General features: G+C 37.5%; 1 protein-coding gene across 1 annotated transcript in view; it reads left to right on the forward strand.

The window, feature by feature from the left end:
- slc7a11 (solute carrier family 7 member 11) overlaps window positions 1-21,976 on the forward strand; it is a 138,950-nt gene that overhangs the window by 42,985 nt on the left and 73,989 nt on the right. The window contains exons 4-5 of the mRNA XM_039751681.1: window positions 6,016-6,141; window positions 7,591-7,690. Of these exons, the coding sequence (XP_039607615.1) occupies window positions 6,016-6,141; window positions 7,591-7,690 (226 nt within the window). The remainder of the gene's footprint in view (window positions 1-6,015; window positions 6,142-7,590; window positions 7,691-21,976) is intronic.

The raw sequence follows: 21,976 nt of genomic DNA on the forward strand, positions 1-21,976 counted from the left end.
TAATGTGTGAACCTGTTTCATCGATAACTTTGCATCCAGCTTTTGAAAGTTTAAACATTCATAAACATCAAAGTGTCCACTACTCAAATCATCACCTGTGAATCTAAGATGTTTAAGAGGCATTGGCGGTTGTCCAAAGGTATAAAATATTTGGCCATTTTGGTACACTTAAAAGCAACAACCGAACAGTTCAGAGGCAACCATCAACTCACATACAGAACCATAGGTAAAGGGCTTAAGCATTTCACTCTTATAGTGCTCCTCTGTAGTATAATTATCTCCAGTCCACACCTTGAACCTGTCCCAGTCATTCAATACATAAGACACAATGTTCCTCCGGATATCAAGAGTGAGCCTGATATGGCCGTGCAATATGTAACACAGAGAATGGAAAAGGCAGGCACCATCTCCGGGCATGGAAACCACTCGGTAAGTGACAGTTCTTTGATCGATGGTGATCACCTCGATAGACATCTCACTACCCAAATCGCTAGTCGTGAAACTAAGATGTTTAACAGGCATTCCTGGTATTAACTTGTGGATTTGCCTGCGAATATTTAGCGGCAGCGTGTCTATGAACTTGTGGAATTGCCTGCAAGTATTTAGCGACAGCGTCTCAATGAACTTGTGGATTTGCCTGTGAGTATTTAGTGGCAGCGTCTCTATTAAGTTGCAGATTTGCCTGCGAGTATTTAGCGACAGAATGTCTATTAACTTGTAGATTTTTCTGCGAGTATTTAGCGACAGCGTTTCTATGAACTTGTGGATTTGACTGTGAGTATTTAGCCACAGCGTGTCTATTAACTTGTGGATTTTTCTAAGAGTATTTGGCGGCAGTGTCACAAAGTTGTTTCCGTCTAGCTGCATCAGAAAATGTACCACAATGTCTGACATGCGTCCTTTTTACTGTTTTCTCACAGCTTGGATTGCTGCTGTCATAATCAGTTTAAGTTTCATGGTTTCAATTACGTTAGCATTTGCAGGACTTGTGTATATAAACGCCTTCATCGATAACTTTGCATCGTAGAAAACGAACAATAAAACAGCGGAGAAGCTGTGGATTAAATAAAAAGGCTGCAGTTATCAGCAGGGAGACATGAATACCGTGGCGAAGCAAAGAAGGGAATGAAGAGACCGGAGCGACGGACAGCCTTATATGGGCAGGCAGTCAACTACTTGGGAGGCGTGGGGATGGGGGACACAATATAGGCAGGTAGCCAACTACGTGGGAGGCGTGGTGATGGGGGACGCAATGCCGCCTCACACGGCGACCGAGCTGCAGGCGATGTATATATGTATGTAAGTAGGATTCAATTATGACTGTTACGCGTAGAATTTTGAAATGAAACCTGCTTAACTTTTGTAAGTAACCTGTAACGAATGAGCCTGCCAAATTTCAGCCTTCTACCTATACGGGAAGTTGGAGAATTAGTGAAGAGTGAGTGAGTCAGTCAGTCAGTCAGTGAGGGCTTTGCCTTTTATTAGTATAGATTACCAATGACTGTATTTAAAATTTAGCATTCTTAATTTTATTTGGTGTTAGTGAGCAACTGTGGGTGTACGTCCTCTGGACTTTGGAATGCCCAACTATTACTCCTGTATTTGCATACACTGTATTAACACTAGTTTAAATTTATACAATATGTGGGACTCATAATCATTCCAGATACAGTATGTTTGGAGTATATACAAATTCAAAAATCATTCTTGAAATCAATGCAAGCCTTATGCAGCTTTTAAAAAAAGAGCTATAGGATGCTAGATTCCTTTGCTAGGGAGCATATTGTGACATGTGACTCCCTGTCTTGCACCCCAAAACATGAGGCTGAGTCTCAGTACTTTAACAAAACCAGCTTTATTCAGCTTGAAACAGGAACCTCATGATTATTTATTGTAGCAGGATCTGCCACTCTCCTATACATAATCACAGCAATCAGACAGGGTCATGGCCAGCTTAGTGGCCAAGTAATACTATTCCCTACATTTATAATGTTCCTTACATCACCAATCGACAACAGGCACTTATAGCGTGAACATGGTCTGCTCAAATTTGCTTTTGCTGTAAGCTGCTACAGCACTGGGAGCCTGCGGTTGCCCAGGCAACTGATTGGCTGTCTTCCACAGATGTGGCGATTGCACTTCGGGATGCTGTTCGGCATGTCGTCCTGTTGGAGGGAGTTCCAAAAGGTTTTAGAAATCTTACATCTCCCTCCTGAGCTTTGTCCACACTGCACCACTCACTTAATCGCCAAGTACTCCTTTTCAATAGTCGAATAATTACGTCCCCTGGGTAGCATCATTCTGCTGAGAAACGTGATGGGGTGCTCTTCCCCCTCAAAACTTTGTGAGAGCACCGCTCCCAAATTGAGAGCACTAGCATCCGTTTGCAGAATAAATTCCTTTGAAAAGTCAGGATTGTGCAGAACCGGGAATAATGATAAAGCGACTTTTAGGTCCATGAAAGCTCTCTCACAGGCGTCAGTCCAGACAACACTACGATTCTTCCTGCCCTTTGCCAAGTCAATGAGGGTGGAGACCTGATGTGCAAAATTGAGAATGAACTGCCTGCAATACCCCGCAAGCCTGAGGAATGCACAAACCTGCCTGTGTGTTTTGGGATGGGGATATGCAAGCACCTCCCCCACCTTGTCCATTTGAGGCTTGAGCAAGCTCTTTCCCATTGAATATCCCAGAAAATGGGTTTCTGACATACCCTGGTTGCACTTCTTAGGGATGGCCATTAACCCCACCAGCTGAAAACTGTCAAGCATCGCCTGAATGCGGACAAGATGAGATTCCTTGTCATTACTAAAAATAGCCAAGATAGGCACCCGCGTACATGGAATGGGGACGTAGGATCTGGTCCATCATTCGTTGAAAGGTCAGCAGTGCACCATGGAGGCCAAAAGGGAGTGCTGTAAATTCAGTTAAATCATCTCCAATAGCGACCTCAGTCTGAGAGACCACTGCTGCTGTGACCAAGACTTTGTGATGGTCATGCCACTCCTTTAAAAGATTAATATGCAAAATTTATACAGGTTTCCACTGCCTGGGGATTCTGACTTTATAATTCACTGAGGACACATGCTCATCTATCACTGCCTGCCCTTTCCATTCAGCCCAAAATTTATGTGGATTGGATGGGATCAACACCAGCACATGATCCCCCTTCTTAAACTCGCAGGGTTTACTTGTCCTGTAATAATTATGTCTTTGTGCCATCTGCTTGCGCTGCTGATGTTCCACCACAATAGAGGACAATCTGGCAATCTACTCTTGTAGCAAAACAACTCGGTTGACAAACCTCCCCCCAGAGGTTGTCTTCTAAGTCCTCATCAATTCTTCCTGAAAAATGTCCTACACCCTGCGCGGTTGCCAGCCAAACAATAGTTCGAAAGGACTCATCCCAATGGACACTTGTGAGGCTTCCCTAACAGCAAACAGGAGGAAATGTACTACAGTATCCCAGGAAGTTGGATTGTCATGGGCTACCTGTTGAATTATCTGTTTTTGGATTTTATTAAATCGTTCAGTCAGGCTATTCATTTGCGTGGAGTGTAACTGCTTAATTCCGAAACTTTCGCATAGCTGCTTCATGATGCAAGACATAAAGGGTGTGCTGTGATCAGTGAGAATCTCACATGGGTTGCCAATACATGTGAACATTTCCAAGAGTGCTTTTGCAATAGTTCAGGCGTCAGCCCATCTTCTGGGTATCTTGTGGCGTAATTGATTAACACAAGCATATACTGAAAGCCACTTTTACTCCTCGGAAGCAGGCCAACAATATTTAATCCCACCCTCTCAAAGGGGATGTCTAAAATAGGCATCAGTACACTGGGTGCCCTGGCAGGTCTGTGAGTGGAAACTATTTGACAGTCGGGATAGACCTTCCAAAATTACTACACATCCCAGCCCATATTCACCCAATAAAAGCATTTTGAAATATGTTCCCTCGTCTTTTCCATGCCGAGGTGACCCCCTCAAAACATGACTGTGAGCAATTTTTAAAACCTTCTCCCTATGCTCACTTGGTACTACCAACTGCTCAATACGTTCATCACCCATACAATCAGAAATCACCCGATACAGAAAATCATCCTTAAGTAAAAAATGTGGTATTTTAAAATTCGGGACCTCTCACTCCAGATAGTAAGAGTCATTTGCAAAGTGGGCTACACAGAGGTCACTACCAGAGTCTTACAGGGCAGAGAATTCCTATCCATCCAACATAATAGGGACCTTAACATTGTCCTCTTTTAACATCTTGGGGGAAACTTGCGAGCCACATACCTGGGCCAGACCAATAGCCATTGTTTGTGCAGGTGGGAGGGGACACTCCTGAGCTAGATGTCCCAGTTCATCACAGTGGAAGCAGCTGTGTTTAGTCTGCACTATGGTGTTCACACTCTGGCATCTTCTACCTGTGGTACTGGTGACCCTGAAGGGATCAAAATCAGGGTCAAGCCTAGGTAGCCCCGTTGTTTCCAGGTGGTTTGTGCACCCAGTAGTTTTCATGGATTTCATCACAAAGGCTCATGTCTATCCCTGAAATGACAGCATCAATAGCGAGCTTCTCTACAATACGCTCGAAGGCGTCTCCGCAGATCCAGCTTTGAATCAGGTCCACTAAGTCCTGAATCTGTCCTCGTACAAGGCAAAAAGGATCAATATGCCACAGTCGAAACTGGCAGCCCTTGACCACCAGGCTCACGGTTGTGTGGAGGAGGATCTGTTGCTTCAGGTAGTCATCAAGCCTTTTGGGATGGAGATTCCATATGGCTTGGAGGCCTTCTCCGGTTAAAAATAGTTGCCCAGGCTCTCCTGTCCCAGCACATCAATGTTGTCATACATTCAATGCTGAATAGGAAACACTCAGGGTCATCTGCGGGAGCCATCTTCGGCAGCACATCTCATGGCCACACCAAAAAAGGGGCAGCCGCTGAAGCCTTATCTTTCTCTGGGGGTTGCTGTACTTCTTGGGGATCCATTGGTGCAAGGACCCCACTTCTGGTACCATGTGAGTCCCTGCCCTGCACCCCAAAACATAAGTCTCAGTACTTTAACAAATCCAGCTTTCCTATAGATAGTCACAGCAATCAGGCAGGGTCATGACCAGGTTAGTGGCCAAGAAATACTGTTCACTGTATTTATAATGTTCCTTGCATCACCCATCAACGACAGACACAGATTTGCTTTCACTGTGACCCACTACAGTGCTGGGAGCCTGTGGTTGCCCCGGCAACTGATAGGCTGTCTTCCACAGACACAACGATTGCACTTCAGGATGATCTTTGGCATGTCATACCGTTAAGGGGGGTCCCAAAAGAGTTTACAAACCTTACAATACGTTGACAATATTTTGACAGAAATTGACAAGCTATTTAATCCTTTTGAATATTTTTTTGTGCAGCAAAACTAGTAAAGCTCTAGAATGTGAAATTCATACTAAAAGAAACCACATACTGTACATACATATAATACAATTAAGGAAAAATACAAGATGCTTGTTTGAGTTCTTGTTATGTATAGTCTCTTACTCTAGGGTTATGAAAAAAGTCACACAAATGGTCCTGCACCACCTTGTGTGGAGAACTGGAAGTGCAGTGAGTATGGTGATGCCTGGGTATAAAAGACGTTTTTTTTTTTTTTGCAGAGCTGGAGTGGAGTTTGTGGGAGCACATTGAGGCTGGAGCTATTAAATTAACTTAGAATCAGGAATACAATAAGTAAAGGAGAGTAAAGCAAGAGGTTGTTTATTAGATGGATGGACATCAGAAGTAATTGTTGTCCAGTGTGTAAACAGCTTCCTAAAACAGTTGGACCTGGCCAGAAGGAAAGTGATTGTAGAGTAGGAGGTGACAGATGAATGACATTGGTGAACACATACATGGAGAATTGCCACCATAAATATTATCAGATATATAAAACTTTGTCAGCTATAATTTAGTAAAGATAATTATTTGTGAAATAAAGTTAACCACTTTTCCTTCTTATTTTTTCTTTATCTAACAGCCTCTGTCATGTATTTAAACAGCATGAGTGTGTCCTGGAGTGCTCGCATTCAGATTTTTCTTACATTCTGCAAACTTTTGGCAATGTTAATTATCATCTTTCCTGGATTGTTTCAACTGTTCAAAGGTGTGTATTGTGACATGAAGTTGTTTTAGGGTGTAATCTAAAATTACGTTTAGATTAGTTTAATAGAATAGGGAAAATCTTGGAATTCTATATTAAACTTTGTTTTGATGCTAAAGACAACACTTATCTGAAATTCAATAGCATGGCAGGCACAATAGTTTTCCTTCAGTGTTTAGTTAGTTTATCTGTTAATTCTACTTGTTGTCATAGTAACAGCCTTTCTGTATGTATTGCATCATTTTATGTTCAGATCACCCTGAAAGGAAGCTTACCCTAATTATTCAATGCCATTTAAACCAAGATAAAAAGCTTTTATTGGGACATCATATACTTATTTTACATTTATAAATTGAAATGAAATCTGAAAATGCACCCGGCAACAGTCTGTATTAGTACTTCTATAAAAGCTTGTAATAGTACTTCTATGGATGAAAAAAGATTGCTGTTTTGCATCATTTTTAGTTTAGCAAGCACATTAACAAAACATTGTTGCATATGCAATAGATGCTCAAGTAGAAATTACAAGATGTATTATATCAACATTATGTATAATTCATAATAAAGTTCAAAAGTAACGCATGAACTACAAATCTAAATTGGAATAGTGGGAGCAAAGTAGCCTATCAAAAGATGAATGCAACATTTCAGCAATTTAGTGATACCAATTGACTTGAATCTGCTAGATAATCTAGGAGATCAATAATAGTTTTCAGCAGCTGCAGTACAACTAATTATGCCACTGTGCTCCTGCTCTGACATACTATAGTGTTGGCATTCCATAAAAATGAGCAGTTTTTCAGTGTTGTTCCTCAGTATAGCAGATTGTTCATTTATACTTGTGACCATAAGCACATAAGACATTTAAGAGTCTAAAGGAGGCTATTCAGTCCTTTAGCCTCTTTAAATGAAATAGCCTGTCTTAATAAATTTAGAGTTTATCTGTTAATTAACTTGTTTAATCCAGTTTGGTGTCACAGGGGCCATAGGCCACCAGGCCATCACAGGAAAGTCTCCCTCTCAAAGTTACACTCTCCTACACTAGGCCAATAAAGTTGATAATAAACATCATATGAGAGATCAATTTAGAGTCACCTTTCTACCTAAGGATTAAATATGTATGACATTTTCTGTACATTTGACTTCATTTTTTTGCTTCACTTGCTTACATTGTAAGAGATATTTAACTTTACTACAAGCAAAGACTGACAAAATCTGTTTAATTAATAATGAAATTAATACCTGACAATTTAAATTAAGTCTGGCATTTGTCACTTTTTGGATATTTACCACATAGCACAGCATTTAAAAAAAAAAAAAGCTATTTTTAAAAAAATAAAATATTAGATTTGTTTCAAGATATAACTAAATATATATATTACAATTGATGTACATTTGAACTTAATAAACTAACAATGTAACAAAGAAAAACAAATTTTTACCCTCTTGCAGGTGAAACCCAGAATTTTCATAATGCGTTTGGTGTAAATGAAGTCCCCGTCATGGGATTGCCTCTTGCTTTTTATTCAGGAATGTATGCCTACGCTGGATGGTAAGTGATTCATTTTAGTATGATGTGTCTGATATATCTAAGAGAAAAAATTGACACTAGTCATTTTAAATTTTTTTATTGTAACAGGAGTAGGTTCATATGTTAAACATATTGTTTCAACAGAATTTCTATATGCAGTAATCTTACTTTTGTCAGGAATCATTCAGCAGCTTGTTGTGAGAAACTGTGAATTAGAGACATATTGTAGCACTGAACCATTGTTGTTTCAAGGCTGGTGTTCTTAGTAAATTAAAGTGATACTTTCACCAGAGAGCTACAAGAAAAATACAGGTATTCTGAAACAACACCGTAGTGGCATTTAATTTTTATTGTGCTATCTTTTACCAAACAAAAAGTGATTTTAGGAATTGTTGATTAGCATGGTGTGCATCTTTCACAAAGATTAAAAACTGTAATATTACACCTGATGATAATGTGTATAGATTATGTAAGAGAAACATCCATCCATTTTCTAACCCGCTGAATCTGAACACAGGGTCACAGGGGTCTGCTGGAGCCAATCCCAGGGCACAAGGCAGGAACAATCCTGGGCAGGATGCTAACCCACCGCAGGACACACACAAACACACCAAGCACACACTAGGGCCAATTTAGAATCACCAAATCTGCATGTCTTTGGATTGTGGGAGGAAACTGGAGCACCTGGAGGAAACCCTCGCAGACACGGGGAGAACATGCAAACTTCACGCAGGGAGGACCCGGGAAGCGAACCCGGGTCTCCTAACTGCGAGGCAGCAGCGCTACCACTGCACAACCGTGCCACCCGTAAAAGAGACAGTGAGTTTCTTAAGTGTGTCTTCCTCCAGGTTTGCATAGGTTTTCCGATATCCAGATTTCCTTTCATATCCCAAAGACATGAATATTAGGTTATTTTGTAAGATAAACTACCATTGTCTGATAAAACATAGTGCATGAATGAACATGCCTTACAACAGACCAGTGTTCTGTTCTGTTTCATTGAATGCCTTGGCTCTGGTTTCCCTCACCCTGTATAGGAAAAAAGCACATTCAAAAAGAATATGGTTGCAAGGGTCAATCTTAGTTTAGCAGATTTATTTATAAAAAGAAGGTAAAGAAGAAGGAGTGACATAAAGATTTTATAACAAAAAAAAGCATAAACGCCTGTGTAAAAGGTAAAGGCAACTACTCATGTGTCACATGCCTTAAAAGCTAATAGCTGAAATACTACATTGGATCATTAATCCTCCAACCTCTCCACTTTCATACAAGCTGTTGAATCTCACAAACTTGTGTTTTGATTCTGTTGTGTTGTACTCACAGACACTTTGCATATCTTTGCAGTATATGCAAAGAAAAGACCTACGCTTTTAAGAATTATAACTATCTGTCTTACTTTGTTTCATTAATATATTAAATATGCATTGACCACGCCTCATTTGTAAGGTTGCAAATACTGCTTCAGCACCTTTTTTGAAACTAAGCACTTAAATGTTTAGATATCCAGTTGATCCTGGGTAAATAAGTAATAATGAATTAATACAGCAGATTAATAATTCTGATGAAAGTATGTTTTTTGGTTTAGCAATTTTACCATTGTGTGGTATGAACTGGCGGCACTAACTACTATTGTGATGAAATGCTTTAACAGACTGGTTCTGGGACACATTAAAGTATTGTTTTAGTTTGTTCGGATCACTTAGGGTTTGCATATCATCACAACAAGTCTGCTGAGGATGACATATTTTCTGCATGCCATAACATACTGTCACACTAATCTACCAGTTTCCCTAAATTATTTATGTAACTAGGGGGCTTTGCCATTGCTCGCTTTGCTCACCAACCCCTCCGGCCTGCGCTATGTGCTAGCCACTTCGCATCTCTGTCACTCGCGTATTTGGATTTCACTTACACCAAACAACAAATCTTTTCATTCTCACAGATAGGCCTCTTCATTGGGAAGAAATACTACTTTTCCTGATGGCAAAGCCAAACAATATCTACATACTTTTGTCATATCACCTATGTCCATATATTCAATCTCTTTTCACTTTACCTTTTCGTCAGTATCGCATTGAATTTTGATTCCGTATTTGGAATTACATCGTGACAACGCAACTTATAACTGCCCGTGAGTGAATATCATTTCTTTCTCTCTACACGAGTCTGACAATAGCATTCACCCAACTGAGAAATGATTGAACTGTGTGCGTGGTTGTAAATGTTTTAGATGTGGGCAGGACTTTTCCAAATGTCTTTGTATAAAGACTTGTTGTGTGGGGCTTGAAATTTTCTCTTGTGGGATTTCACTTTCACCAAACAACAAATCCTTTAATTCTCACAGATATGCCTCTTCACTTTTTAAAAGGCCTGATTGGGCAAAGGGTGTGATACGCTGCTACCTCCGAGGTGTGAATGAGGCACCTGACTGATCCACATGCCTTTGCATGTGTATGTGCGATCAGCCAAGCACCCCAATCAACCCTGGGGCCAAGCGCCCTGACTCACACCCGCACCTGATTGGAGCCTGCACATCCCAGGACACAATTATTTCTTTAAAAACTGTACTGCGCCACAAACCACTTATCACAGTGACCTGTTGTTAAAAACTTCATTCAATTTTTATCGAATGAGATTGCATTTTAACTGGGATGGATACCTATAGTTTTTGATGTAATTTAGATAAAAAATAACAGATCAAATAATATTTAACAAAAAAGTGACTTTACATAGTACATATTTTTTTTTAAACTGAAAGCATGATTGTCTATACTGGAGTAAAAACGAAAATTTCTTTCTTATGCATTTTATATATTGAAGTTGAGAGTTTAGTCATTTAAATGCATAAACATGGAAATTCAGAATTAATATAATTTTTGAAGTAGGATTTGTTTTCTGTTTACTACTTTTTGATTAAAATGTTATTATTCTTTTGTTGCATGATTGCTCTGGCAAGTTTTTGCAGTCATAATGGCCCACAGAACTACTACAGATGACTTTTGGTAACTGATGGTTAGCATTAGTTATATTTTAGCTTTACTGAAGATTATAGTACAAGGGTGTTGTACCGTGTTAGCCATTATGAATGTACAAAAAAGCCAAGCAAAATGCCACCTTTTATTTGCTAACTAAAAAGATTACAATATGCAAGCTTTTGAGGCAACTGAGGCCCCATCTTCAGATTACATCTTGCCTGAAGATTATAAGAATACTAGCAGAATACCCGCGCTTCGCAGCGGAGAAGTAGTGTGTTAAAGAAGTTATGAAAAAGAAAAGCAAACATTTTAATAATAACGTAACATGATTGACAATGTAATTGTTTTGTAATTGTCATGAGTGTTGCTGGCATATATATATATATATATATATATATATATATATATATACACACACACACAGACACATATATAAACATATATATACATATAAACATACATATATATACATATACATATATATACACATACTGTATATATACACACACATATATATACATACTGTATATACAACATATACATATCTACATATATACTGTATATACACATATATATATACAAATCTACATATATATATCTACATATATATATTAGGTGGACTCGATTAAAAAATTAATCCAATTAATTAGAGGCTGTGTAAGAATTAATCTTGATTAATCGTATGTAATCGACACGAAATTTGCCCCAAATCGCAAATGTTTTTTTTTTATTTAAAACGGTTTTAGTGGGCTTACAGAATCAAATAATAGACATGGACATGAATATTGTAAACTGAAGCTGTTTTAATTTCTGAAAAAAGTTTTAAACTGCATTTGAATTCAAAACAGAAACAAAAATATCATCCCTGGTTAAAATTGGGCAGACTTAAAAATAAAGTGGTAGTTTAAGTACTTTAAGTACATTTTCAGAATAGTATTGTCTTTAAATAATAATAACCAAAATTTCACCATAAAGTGCAGTTTTTCTTCTTAAAAAATAAGTCAGAAACATAAAAGGTAATTTGACCAGCTTACTCTTTAAACTCTGAGTAACATTAGCCAAAATTATTTTGTACATTAGGCTAAAACAGTGTGATCATTGAACATTTTGTAATTAGATGTATTTAGAATTACTAACGGTCACGGAAGTCCAATGATCCCCAGTAAGAGCCACAAAGTCCGCTTTCTGTAATGCATCTAATTTTGCTTGCTTTTCAGTGTGCACAAAACCATGCTTTTATCAAGGCTTCGCCGGTAGTCGAAATGATCAGTCGTAGGAACGCGCTTTATTCCGACTCTAACATTTTTGTAGCTGTGATGTGTGCATCAGTGTAATGGATGTACCAGGAAATCATGCATTGACAAAAGTTCCCGCTTGTTTGGAATTGAAAGTGTGATTAAATGCTTATTTTTAACGCTATGGAGTACATGCATCAAGCTTCTCAACTGTGCTTGTGCTAAGAAAGGGAAAATTTTAAAAATAACGTAACATGATTCTGCTAACCTAATATTTTTTCATACGCCCCAAACCAAGGAGATGGGAAGGTAAAATGAATCGGTAGCGCACATAGTCAGTACATCCCTCTCGAATCGAACCTCGAATGTCGGCGTTAGAGGCTTAAGACTCTACAATTGCGCCACCGCTTGTCTATGCTAAAGTATGTATTGTAGATCGGGCTATATATATACATTTATATATATATACCCGTATCGAGTGGAGAAGTAGAAGTTATGAAAAGAAAAGGGAACATTTTAAAAATAACGTAACATGATTGTCAATATACAGTAATTGTTTTGTGAGTGTTATTGAATGTTGCTGTCATCAAGGATTTGATTATCATTATTTCTTTCAATCAGGCTCGTATTTGTACGATGTGTTCAAGTTACATTCCGTGTTTGTCAATCGCTGTAAAGATAAGAGGTTTCATTCATCGATTAGTTCCTTACTGCATCAATAAACAGCTCGCCTTCCTTTTATCTGTGATGTGACAAACTGCATGCACGGGTTTTTTTTTTTACGCTGTCTTCCTTTAGCGGACATTGACTTTTTCCACCGTGTGCTTTGTTTCCACAGTAGCTGCATTTATGAATATGCTTATCAGACGCTTCATATTTTTGCTGCCTTTTCAATTGTGTAATTCGGTTTTGTTCAGCTCTTTGGAACTGTTGCTTTTATCTGTGCACTGCATCAGTTCACGGAGCCACTCGTGTACTTGCATCGAAGTTTCCCTGCTGTGCTGGTGCCATCTCGTGCTATGTCCATAGCTTTATTTAATGTTACCTTAGTCCTGGCACTTAAAACTTTCTCTGGCAGTTTCGCTGAGTTTGTGTCAAACACCACCCTGACCATCTCATCTTCCTCTCCATAAGCACAGTCCTTCACCCGTGAATATTTACCCGTGGCAGTTTGCTATTGGATTGCCGCTGACGGATGGCCTTATATGGGCAGGCACTAAATTACAAACGCCAGCGGCAGCCTGTCTATGAACTTAATTTAAAGTGTAGGTTTACATCGTGCTTTGTTTCCGAAGTAGCAGAACTCGCTTCTTATTGTTTCGCTGCCTTCTCAATTATATAATGCATGTTTTCTTGAGCGCTTTTTTGAGGTCTTCCTGGTTTTCTATGTACTGCGTGATTACGGGAGGCGTGATGATGTCACACGAAACTCCCCCACGGCGTTGAAGCTCATCTCCATTACAGTAAATGGAGAAAACTGCTTCCAGTTATGACCATTACGCGTAGAATTTCGATATAAAACCTGTCCAACTTTTGTAAGGAAGCTGTAAGGAATCAACCTGCCAAATTTCAGCCTTCCACCCACACGGGAAGTTGGAGAATTAGTGATGAGTCAGTGAGTGAGTGAGTGAGTGAGTGAGTGAGTGAGTCAGTGAGTGAGTGAGTGAGTGAGTGAGTGAGGGCTTTGCCTTTTATTAGTATAGATATCTAAATGAGAGTAATGGAATTATCTGACATGTATGCGACTGCATGAAGTATTTGCACATTACATTTCAGTAAACTTCCAATAGCATAGCTCCCCTATACTATGTTTTGATGCATCATCTGTATGCTTTAAGGTGCATTAAAAAAAGAATAAAAATCAGCAGCTTAATTTTTTAGAACAAAACATAACTATATCTAGTGTGTTGTTTTTCTGACAAAAATGTCCATACAACATATTATCAAAGTCCTTTTCAGTAAACTTAGAAAAGCATGGCGCCCCTTTAGTTTTTCAAAAAATGTGTTTGTTTGACGAATTTTAAAACTTTAAAGGAATATTCCACCTAAAAACATTATTTTTAAATGTTACTTACCCCATACAGTTTGTAGTGAAGTCCAAGAAAAAAATTTATCTTGTGTTTACATGCAGATCAAGAGAATATCGCACATATCAATTATCCAGTAAATGCTGAAAACGTGCAAAACATATGCATTTCCTTAACTCTGGGCTTTTGAGTAGAAGATCCGTCCCTCTCCCTCATTCATTGGTCAAAAATCCTGTTTTTATCTCAATAGAAACAGAATTATGGGAATGTCCCTTTCCTTTTTGCCTTCTATGTTGATTTTTCAGTATTTTATTAATAATATTTAGCCAAAAATCCATACGATTGACCAAATTCTCTATTATAATTATCCAAGTTGCCATTAAAAAAATGACAACATATTACATCATCGTTATAACAATGTGAATTATAGACAACATTCTAACATACTGCATTTCCAATCATTTTACAAATTGCTCTATTTGCTCTATAAAAATAAATATTTAAAAAGCTATATTCATTATTTTCAATCAGGAAAACATACAAACTAATTTAATTTCATTTCTAATAAATTATACGTTTTCCTTTTTTGGCTGTTACAGACAGTGATTAGGTCAGGATCACATATACTGTTATAATGTAATTTAGAAAATCAGGTGGAAAAGATTAATTTATTTCTCAGATTAATCCCAGATTTAAAATAGATAATTGTATTTTGAGTACATACTTTCATGAAACAAAAAGTAAATATGAACTGAGTGCACTTCTCTTTTCAGTTTAAGTTTTCTAGGCTATTTGCTGGTGCTGTTTTTAACCAAAATGTATTTAAAATGTCATGTTTGGTCAACAGATAACATTTACTTTGTCAATTCGATTTAGATTTTTAATATCAGATAAACACCTATCTAAGGTAGAACTGAAGAATATTTTACAAAAATGTCAAGCTGAAATGCAGTGCAGTGGAATCACTTACTATAACCACTGTTAACTCTTTGTGTGACTGGGGGTGTAGCCATGCATCTACACCCTTAGCCAGTCTTAATGTTTTCGGAGACATGGATGTCATGATTCAAAGGATGCTCCTTATTTTAACTGAATACTTTACTTAAATGCATTTCATCCTTACTGTCTACACTCATCCATGAGTATGATCTATACTGTTTTAATGATTTTTAATGTAACATTTAGTGTCTGTCACCCTGGACTGAATAAGCAGATTAAAATGGATGGATGGGTGACATTTAGTTTTCTGGCATGTTTTCAACTCGCAGACCTAGACATTAACATTTTGATTTTATTTCTCTCTGTATATTTATTTTTAAAGCAAGCCTTTTCAAGGATGGATATGGAATGTGGATAACAGTAGCTGCTCTTTAAGGGTTTACCTTGCTGAATTTCATAGAATAGATAATGTCCAATAATTTGAGATGTTGTGTAGGTCATTAGTTCATTTTCCAAAACTACTTTATTTCAGTAGAGTTATGGGTACTTGAGGGTATGCCAGCAACACTTAACACAAAGCAGGAATCAGTCCTGGACAGGATGCATTCACAAACACACACCTAACCTACATGACTGTTGGCTGTGGAAGGAAAGCTGGAGAACACAAGAACAGATTCAGGGTGATCATAAAACTGTAATTTAATCTGCGGGTATACAAGGCAGCAGCAGTTGCTCTTTTTGAATTAGACAGACGTTCAATCAGAGAAGCTGCCAATTTTCAGAGCATAACAGACATTAGCAAATGTCAAGTTAAGAGGAATTACAAGTAGCATGGAAGATTCAGTAAACAAGATGAGGTCTGTCAAATATGAAATTAAAAAGCTTAAACAAGTTTCAGAGCAAAAAGAATCCCTAAATTGTTTTGTACTCATGGTTTGTAATAAGAAATTTGGACTTAACGTTGAAATGCTTCACTGTGTGTGTATTTATGCTGATATCCCCTGTCACACAGGTGTGTGCAAATGTTGCCCATCAATATACTAAATCTGCATTCCCAAAATGGCAAGACCAGTTGATAAATGTCAAAAACACTGAAATATTAAAAATGGAGATTAAAACATAGCAATGTTCAGAAACAATACCAAACAATTAAACAGATATCTAAAGGATTCCTGATAATTAGCCACCGCACAGTTTACTACAGTGTCATTTACTAAAAATGTGTTAAGTTTATTATAAATCTTTTTTAAAAAATCCATACTGCATTGGGATTTTTAATTTAGGGAAATAATTAGTATATTTAGTTAACAACTACAAACTAAAGCAAGACTTAGCTTCTTTTAAAAAAAGGATGCAGTTAAACTTACAAGCATAATACTGTATAGTAACTGTCCTTTAAAGCTCCTTTGCTGCTGAAATTCGAATATATTTTCAGCCAATATAAAAATAAGATTTTTTGAATTACTCCTCCATTCAGAAGTTCCCAGGCAAAAAGGAAAGCGTCATACATCAGGAGAATTAACTGTTTATGAGGCTTTCACATGTTATGTCAAGTGCAAGCATCACAAATGTTTTTCACTTTATCATTTTAGGAAACTGGTTTCCAATTCATGTCTACTACACACTGAAAAATTAGAGTAACTATAAATTTACCAACCAGCTGAGAACAGACTTTGATAAAAATTACTTTTAGTGTGGTTTAGGGTTGTCTTCACCTGAGCTGTTCTGAGGTAAAGCCTATTTAAGGTAACCTTTGAATGGACATTTGGAATAATATGTTCATGTAGCCTTTCCAAGAATAGTAGAGAAGTATTTTTTTTCATTGATATTCTTAAATTAGTAGGCTGTTTCACATTGGTGTGTTGTTTATTTATTTGGATTTCATTCAAATTTAATATGGATGCTATTTAAGTTTGTCAATTTGAATTGGCTGGCTTAAGATAAGACTTGTTTTTTATTCCTCCTGGTTCATGTTCCAGTGGTCCTCAAAGTTTCCAAATTATTTTTATTCGACAATAATGTGCAGCAGCTGCTGATCACAGCCCATTGATCATCAAGTACATCCAACATTTCTGTGTACAAGGAAATCATGACTTGGTGATGTTGATGAAATCTGCAGTTGTAATAACCAACTTGGCTCCTTTATGATGCCTCTGTTCATTCTGACAGTTTCATTTCTATTTGGGTTAGATTTTAGAGTCCAAATCTTTCATTGTTCCTGTATATTTTGCCTCTTTCTGAAATAAGAAATTACTGCGTTATGATCCAGTAGAGCATGTGATGGCCAGTGGAAGTTTTTATGCTGTGGTAGGCTGGGCTGGTAATATTACTTCAAGAGTGACCCACCAAATTAAAAAGATAATTAAAAGGGCAGGTTCGGCTATGGTACGCACTCTGGACCCCTTGGAGGCAGAAGCAAACAAGAGAATGAAAAAAACTTGAGTGCCATTATGAACAATGCTGCACATCCTCTCCATGATACACTCACAATGAGTACATTTAGCCAACAAATTATTCAGCAGAAGTGTGTGAAGAAACACTACTGGGGGCTCCTGTATACCAACAGCAATACGCCTGCATGATGCCTCACTGGGACTGTAACTGTCAAGACAGAACTTTTCTTTCCTTTTACTTTTCTTGTTTTTTTAATTATGGTGTTTTTGCAGACCATATGTCTCTCTATCTATCTATCTATCTATCTATCTATCTATCTATATCTATCTATCTAGCTAGCTAGCTAGCTAGCTATCTAGCTAGCTAGCTTCCTCCTACAGATAAATAAAGCTCTGTTTATCTAAAATATCTATACCTGTAATATCTATAATTTGATCTCCCTTAGAATCTGTGGGACCGAGAACACCATTGCTTTAAATTAAATAACTTTGATCTTACACACATCAAATCACAGAGTAAACACTCATCTTCATTGCATAAGGATTTTTTTTATTATGAATGTCAACCTTCTTGAACCAGAAGCAAAATTGTTTTTTTGAAGGTAATCACCTTATTAATTAGCTTTGACTTTGCCGTTTAAGTGAATGGATGCGTGTAAACTATTGATTCAGCTATTTATTATCAAATCTGATTAATTCAATTTATCCAGAAAATGTGTCTCAAACCATTAAAGAAACACATTTGAATCTACTGCCCCAACAATGTATGGTGATCCTGAAATGCAAAACAAAAGAAACAACAACTCAAAAAAGGGAAAAAAAATAGCAGTAGTGTTTTGAAAATTAGAAGTCATACGTTTTATTGCAAAAGCCACTATTCTGTTTAGACAAAACAGGTAGGAAAATTTGCTGTATATACCTGGCTTCTCATTCAGGTTTAGTTCCCACATTGTAAAAAGTGCTAACAGGATAAGCACCAGCCTTTGCAAGCATGAATTCACTAAGAATGTTTAAAATGGGACTTACTTAAGCTTGAAGTTCTGTGCTATTTAAGGTGCATTTGTTTAAAAACTAACAGGAATTCCCTCTTTAGAAAGGGACCATCTGAGACAAGGGAAAAGAAGCTGAATTTAGAACCAGAAATTGTAATCTGAAGTCATTTGTTGGAAATCTGTAATTCATCTGTAAAAGGCATCACTTTTTAATTCTTTTGGAAAATATCCTTCCTTTTATTTTTGATTAAATCATTCACAGTGATACAATTAAATGAGGCAGTATCCTTTCAATTCAACACAGCATGACATCATCAAGGTTGCATCAAACAAAGAAAAAATAATCATTTCACAAAACCAAATACATTTGACCAACAACAGAACCTGACATCTCACAACTGCAGCTCAAAATCTAGCATGAACACTGCCCATGTGGTGTTTGCAGTTTCTTTGTGGCTGTGTAGGTTGTCTTTTAAGTATTCTAGTTTTCTTCCAAGGTCACATGGGAGCGCATGTTGGGCTAATCGGTAATTATAAATTAGTCGCCTGTGATTGAATTTTGGTGTGTGTACATGAGTGTGTCTTATGACAAATAGGCCATTTACCCAGGGTTGATTCCTACCTTGAACGTGGTATTGCAGGGATAAGTGAGTAAGTGTAAGAATTCATTGATGGTTGTACAATATTAGACAAATATCTCAATGGGAAAAGCACAAGTAATTAATAGCAAGAAACAAAATAAAATTTCAAAGACTTGATATGTGACGAAAATTCTACTGATAGGCTCAGAGTATAACAAAACAGATGGATTTTAGAAAATGGATCAATGAGTATTCTTTTCAGTCAGTTTTAAACTTACCAACTTATTTTCATATACTGTATTAGTTGGTTTCTAGCTTTATCACATTTCCAAAGTCTAATGGGAAAAACAAATTACAAAAATTCAACTTTTTCAAGCTACTACCTAAAGATCCAAACAATTGTCCATTGTTTTGCATACTTAATCCATTTCAGAGCTACAGGCACAGGTGCCTAATCTTACTGGATTGGGCCCAGGACAGGGCTCAGTGCTGCATGATGCGTCAGCCTCTCACAGGACCAGCCCACTTGGTTTGTGATGTGAGACAAGAACCGAGTACCTGGAGAAAAACCTACATGGACACAACTGAGAAAATAAGGACAGTAACAAAGCCATGATTTAAATAGTCTCTTGAACTGTGAAGCAGGCAGTGCTGAGTAGTTTTCTACACTGCTACAAGATTTTAAATATTTAATGTAGCATTTGTGAAAAGGCTTGATACCATGTAAGTAATGCTATTTAGAACATTGCCTGAGATTTTTGAAGGTTGAAGTTTCATACTTGATCAACTTTTCATTATAAATCAACTGTAAGAGCCATTTTCCTTATGACAATGCATAATTTGTGCGAGGTTCCTATAACCCCCGTAAATAGAATTGTATTGGAATATTCCTGCCAATTCTAACAGCTTTGACTAAAACAATAATCTTCAGTTAGTGACAGCCTTGCCTTGAGTAAGGTATGGAAGGCATATGGTTTTAAACCGTGCCTGGGCACATGCCTATGTGCCAGTCGGCTTACGGGCCTTTTGACTGTGTGAAGTAAATATATAAGAAAACAGCACTTAATTTATGTGCTGTGCCGTATGCTTAAAGCATACAGAAGAAGAAGCTAAGAATCTTTAAGTATATAAGAATTTAAGAATCTTTAAGTAGAGAGGAAGAAGTAAAGAACTTTTAAGTACAGAAATAACTTTTTCAAGAAAAGCTAAGCTTAAGTCAAGATGCATTTTTTCCCTTTTTTTTTTTGCCTTTTATTCTACGTGTGGAAATATTTTTTTTTTATTTTTGTGTGGATTATTGGCTTTTAACTGTTACTAATGTGAAGGACAGCTGGGTCCCATGCCCGGCAGGGACGCCTCTGCTGCTTATATTCCCAGCCACCACCACTCGAGGAGCCAGGTTCGGTAGGAGGAGGACTATGCTTGTGGAGGAGTGGTGATAAAGGAGGAGAGTGTTTGGTGCTGTTGTGATTGCTGCTTGGGACTGTGTATTGCCTGTGGGTTACGGGGAAGACGTGTGTCCATGGGTGAAGAAAAATAAAAATCTTGTTGGTTTTAGATGTGCCTCTGTGTCTTTCTGTGTCGGGTCAGGCGCCTATATAGCTCCTTTGTTAAGCTAAATATTTTCAAAACCAACATTTGGACTGTGAGATTTCTTTAGACACGCGTTTTACCCATTCTTGACCATACCTTATTTCGGCAGATACACTAAAGTTTAAAACCAGCCTGAAGTTTTGAAACCAGCCTAAAATTTAGAAAACAACCTAAGAATAAAGCTTGAAAATTGCCTTGGATTATAAAAGAAAGCAAAGATGCGTGTTCTATGCCTGAGATCGGACTGCGACGAAAAAAATCAACAACAACTTGAAAAAGACTCAACAGGTACCTTTAATCTTTGTTTTGATCGGAGTTAGACATGTTTGAGAATTGCTAGTGCTCTTCACGAGACTGTACACATTACAAAGGATTTTAAGTATAGTGCCTTGTGGGATCGTCATGGCGTTTGAATCCGGAAGCCAGAACGAATGTCGGCATGGTGTGAGTGAAAGTCGCTTTGAATATGACATCACAAAGGACCATCTCCAAGACGACGGAAAGCCGTTCAACTCAGCAACAACTAAACTTCAATCGGAAATAAATTACAAATATAAACAATTATCTGATATGATAAAGAGCGTAATGGATTTACAAAAAAATGAATTTAACTGTGAATGTATAAAAATAACCAACGAGAATTCGTTCTTCAACTTGTGATTGGAATATAAAAGATTAAGTGACAAACTTTTATCCTACCAGAGCAATGAAGATATACGGAAAATGTTACAAAAAGACTTTAATGCTAAAATGGAAACCTTTCGTACTTTTTCAACAAATACAATGGAATGGTCTTTGGAAGTACGCCAAAATAAAAGCTACAATCAACAGCCCAACTTTTCTGCTAAACAATTCAGGGATTACAAAAAGAAAGATGACATTTCCCTTGCAGTTAAAGACTGCCAAACCTCTACAGAAACTAAAAGTCGTACAAGTACAGTGACTACTTCAAATAGTGCCATCATATCTCAAGAGGCAGCATACACTGTGCTGTTGGCTAAAGCGGAGAACCAAAGAAAGCAACAGGTTCTAGATATGGAAGAAATGCAGTTAAAAGCTAAAAGAGAAGCTGAAGAAATGCAATTAAAAGCCAAAAGAGAACATGAAAAAGCTCAACTGAAATCTAAAAGAGATCAATTGGCTTTAGAGGCAGCCATCGCAGAATCAGAAGCAAAACTGAGAGTTCTTAAAAGACGCAAACGAAGTTCAGATAAACCAAATTCTAATAACATTCCTCAGAAAACGGATGTGAGAAGTACAAAGCCACAAGAAGCATGTATTTGTGACTTTCCACGTAACAACGAAAGTAAAAACAATCCTCAGCAATTGCTTTATGATAAACACTACGATCAACAGAAAGAACAACAGTATAAGACACAAACGCCTTATGTGCCATACAGTAAGGTCCCAATATTTGACAGCGATCCATTGAAATATGTGGACTTTATAAGAGCATTTGACTGAGCATATCGATGAGGCGATAGAGAATCCGCGAGATAAGTTGGACTGTTTAGCTCAGTTTACCAAAGGTTCACCTCACGAGATTGTTAAAAACTGTAAACACTTGTCACC

The sequence above is a fragment of the Polypterus senegalus genome, chromosome 4 (assembly GCF_016835505.1).
Source record: "Polypterus senegalus isolate Bchr_013 chromosome 4, ASM1683550v1, whole genome shotgun sequence".
NCBI lineage: Eukaryota > Metazoa > Chordata > Cladistia > Polypteriformes > Polypteridae > Polypterus > Polypterus senegalus.